General features: G+C 34.8%; 1 protein-coding gene across 1 annotated transcript in view; it reads left to right on the top strand.

The window, feature by feature from the left end:
- LOC107834509 (uncharacterized) overlaps positions 1-4,317 on the top strand; it is a 7,733-nt gene extending 3,416 nt beyond the window's left edge. The window contains exons 8-9 of the mRNA XM_016665997.1: positions 2,306-2,490; positions 4,243-4,317. Of these exons, the coding sequence (XP_016521483.1) occupies positions 2,306-2,490; positions 4,243-4,317 (260 nt within the window). The remainder of the gene's footprint in view (positions 1-2,305; positions 2,491-4,242) is intronic.
- Positions 4,318-4,628: the final 311 nt, after the last annotated feature.

Here is a 4,628-nt window from a genome sequence, read left to right as displayed (position 1 = left end):
TTAGCATTAGCATCATCTATATTGTTTTCCTAACGTTCCCTTAATTTATTCACATCTTTTTCACATTTCACAGAGTTTAACATTCAGTATATGTTTTAACATTATGTAAATGAATGAAGCATGAATAAATTCCCAAACATGACTTTGAATATATAAACACATGTATGCTGACAGTTATATACAAATTATAGTCAGTAAACTTCCAATTAATATGTTGCTACAGTTATCATTCTTTTCAATATGTGTGAGTTCATCCTTAACGTTTTGAAAGAGAAGCGATTGATAAAATTATAATAGATCATTTAGTTGGATTGATATTTTTAAAACACATTGCAGACTTTCTTCACATTGAGAGCAAAGACATCAACCACTTCCTGTTCCCAGATTCAGCACAATAGAAAACTGTTCCATGCATTTGATAGAAAATCCAACAGTGACCCCTAGTGGTCAAAACAAAGAGAAGTAAAACGACGTGAGAAAAGCGACCCGTTTCCTCCTTTCTATCTTTCTTTTCTCTTTCTTCATTCATTTCTTTCATTGTTTGTGGAGATACTCAGTACTCCTGCTTTCACCTCCTTATTTATTATTAAAATTGCAAGAAATGCTTAATGATAAATGCATCAATTAATTCATAGAGTAATGTTTAGTCAGGTTGCAGGGTTTAAACTGAATAAAACCAAAAGCTTCATACAAAAAATTACATCATTTCAATTTTAAGTTTTTTAATTCCTGAGTTTCTAAATATTGATTTTGTCTGATTTCCTAGAGTTTATGTGCAGAAATCTTTGAGCAAACTCATGTGACAAGTAATAACAGATATATCTTAGGAATGTTAGAATATCTCAATATGCTGTTGGAATGGAATATCTTTAACTTTTTACAAGTATTCCAGAGTTTTTAGTAAAAGAAACAAAACGTATAAACGTTCTACAGATTGTTTTTCTAATATATGTCAACATTAAAATTCATCCATCCGCCATGACTTCCAGTGAAATCTGATAAGGATCAATGACAGAAAAACAAACAGGTTTTATCTCAGTCCTCAGTTCATGACCTTGACCTGAAAACGTCTCTGGAATCATAAACTTTTACAGCAACATATTAAAGAACAACCTACATCAGGAAACTAAAGATGTTCTTCATAGATGACATATTGCACATTTGTATTTCATCCTTTTTCTTTTTACATTGATTAATCTGATATTAATTTATCTCCTGAGGAATCTTTTATTTTAACATTGTTTTACATCTGGATTTGCATGAACATTTAAACCGAAAGACTGAATTTATGCCAGAACACATCCATGTCAACTGTAGTTTATTATTTTACTCTTTTCTTACCTTTTTTCTCATTTTCTTTCATTGACCTAAATATAATAAGCACAAAGATGTCCTTCTCAGTAAATGAATAACCCTGTTCAGGTATCAATAAGGACATCAACTGCAGGCATTAATGAACAACCTGTCTGTTCTGTCTCCATGGTAACATGGTGAAGGTGTGTTACACTCAGAAGAAATGAAACAAATCAACATTTTCTCTGTTCTAATTTAACAAAACAATTTACATTTTCTTGATATTTATGTTCCTTTGAACAAGTAAACTCACTCTTTGCATTTCTCCTTATTTTATCATGTTTAAACCACAAATGCACCCCTGCTCCAACACACCTGAATCAAACGACAGAAGGAAATGGGGCCTCGTGCATAAAAGACTGCGCAGTTTTCACACTAAAAAATTTAGAAAAGTGTGGAGCACAAAAAAAATGCGATGTATAAAGCCGTGCGCACGGCCGTGGACGCGCACCTTTCCTTTATAAATCCTAATTTCCGGGAAATAGAGCAGCTGCTGGTCCGCTCTGTCGCCACTCACAAATACATATTAATGTAAATTAGTATAAATACCCGGAAGTCTGCCACCACCTGAAACAGTAACCATGGCAACGTCCTTGTTTGTAGCAGTATAAGTATTTAAAATAATAATAACTATATATTTTATTTAAAGGTGCTTTGAGGGCACATAATGTCACCTCACAAAAATAAAAATACATTTTAAAGAAAAAAAAAAATAAAAATAAAAAATAAAAATAAATAAATAAATAAATAAATAAATAAATAAATAAATAAATAAATAAATAAATAAATAAATAAATAAATAAATAAATAAATAAAGAGATCGTGCAAATGCCTGTTAGAACAGCAACGCGTTCAGCGGGATTTAAAGACAGAGAGTCAGAGAGTCTTTGAGTGGGAATGTGGACGTTTATTCTAAATCGTAGAATCATGTGTATAAGTTGTACATTTACAGAACAAAGATGCTTTATGTCCATAAGGCGCATTCACAAAGCGGGCGGCTGGACTGAAGGATGGAACGGTATCGGTCTTGTGAGAAATTCTGTTCCCTGTGAAAATCTGCCCCCTGTGTCGGGAGCGCGCATTGCAGCCATAGAGGCGGATCTGACCGTTTTCACTGCGCTTCTGATTGATTTCTCGGTAAGTATTACTCGTAAATGTTGTAACTTTCAGTTTAATCGGCAGCTCTCAAAATAAGAATACATACATAAATAAACGAGGTCTTGTGTGGAGGTCTTTTTACGCTGTTTTGTGTTATTTTAAACGCAAAGTGAATCTATTTTTTTTTTTTCAGCTTTTGTCTCGTAAGCCTCACAAATAAAAGTCAGTCAACAAACACAGGTTTCCCCCATCCTAACTTTGGCAAAAAAAGGGCAAATGTTAAGAAAATCACAGGATTTCTTGTTGATGATGAGGGGAATTAACACAGTAAAATACTTTGCAGGTAAATTAATTTATTTCCATTATAGGGGGAACAGATTTTATCAGGCAGCTGAAATATCCATTCTCTCCTCTTCTCCCCCCATAACTTTGGGAAATAAAAAGCAACTGTTTCCAAATTCTCAAAAATTATTATGTGTGATAGCATACTAGACATTTCCTTAATCCAGTAATCTGTCATTTTACATTAGAACGTGATTGACCAAAAAGTTTACACTCTTATCTTTTCAGGAAGTCTTTATTTTTATGCCCTGCTATCGACCAGCTTCCCTCCTCCTTTATCAGAAATGAAAAATTATAAATGCACACTTCGTGTTGGGAACCTGTGTTTGTTGACTGACTTTTATTTGTCAGGCTTACGAGGCAAACGCTGAAAAAAATATCGATTCACTTCGCGTTTAAAATAACACAAAACAGCGTAAAAAGACCTCCACACAGGACCTCGTTTATTTATGTATGTATTTTTATTTTGATAGCTGCCGATTAAACTGAAAGTTACAACATTTACATGATTATATGAGTAGTTTTTACCGAGAAATCGATCAGAAACGCCATGAAAACGGTCAGATCCGCCTCTATGGCTGCAATGCGCGCTCCCAACACAGGGGGCAGATTTTCACAGGGGAACCTTCTTTAGGTTTTGCTCAGACAACCAAGCAAATGGCAGATTTGGACATGTGAATTTTCAAGCTTGTATAAATAAACATGCACACAAATGTCCTAGTCATAACACAAGAAAATTGAAGAATGACATTTTGTTGCTGTCGCTACTTCCTGGTTTCTGTGGACCTATTTGTACCCAGATAGCACAGAATGATTGAAACAACATTGAATCAATGTCAGCCAGAAACATTGAATCAACGTTGAACGCTGACATTGAAACAACACTGAAAGTGGTCGGTGACTTGTATGTTGAATCAACGTTAGGGTTTCAACCATAACTGACATTATATCAATGTTGATTCAACCATCATCTGTATGTCAACTTGTANGCACTTTGGCGCCATCATGTGGCCAGATAAAATCTACACAATGGCGGCAACCGGCAGCGCATGCCCTTAATTACTCTATTTTGCCGCGGCAACTCGATGTAAAGCAGTAACAGATACGGCTGAAATACACATATAACTGAATCCAGAGTGAACAAATAGAACGCTAAATGCGGTAACTTACTTTCTGTCATCAACTTAACACTCAGAGCATCATTTATCAGTGCTACACCGGGAATGCGGTCTCACGGTTGGAAAATACAGTGAACTGACCCTGAAGTTATGTTAGGTTGCCCTCATGAGCGTTAGCTCAGTACTAACTCAGGCTTACGTCACTTCCCAAAATGACCTCTAAACCAATATTACAAAATAAAATACAGAAAAATCAGTGCCTTTTATACAGTATACGTCTTAATCCAGAAATTATTTATGCTGTGGAACTTGATCACCAAATGCTTCACAGGTGACGAATCGATCAGCTGAAGGTCAGTTGATCGACATCAGAGAGCGGAGATACCAACCGAAGGAGGAAAACTAGAAAACTACCAAAATGCAAAGCTCAGAAATACCCAAATGACCAATTAAACATAAAATAATAAAGATAATGACAGAACATAATTGTTTTTAGACCATGCAGACCCGTTAAAAACAGATTTACATTAGTAAGTCTTTGTGGAATAAAGTTTTTCATAACTCATTTTTTAGCTTAGTATTGAAAATGAAGAAATAATTTTATATGAATTTAATTGTTTTAACCATGGTCAGCTCCATCATAAAGCAGACTATTTCTTATCAGAAGACTCAGCAGTGACACCCAGTGGTTGTAATGGTGAAATGTTTCTGCTATCA

This window comes from Poecilia formosa, unplaced genomic scaffold, assembly GCF_000485575.1.
Source record: "Poecilia formosa unplaced genomic scaffold, Poecilia_formosa-5.1.2 Scaffold645, whole genome shotgun sequence".
NCBI classification, from domain to species: Eukaryota; Metazoa; Chordata; class Actinopteri; order Cyprinodontiformes; family Poeciliidae; genus Poecilia; species Poecilia formosa.
This window is presented reverse-complemented; position numbering and strand designations above follow the sequence as displayed.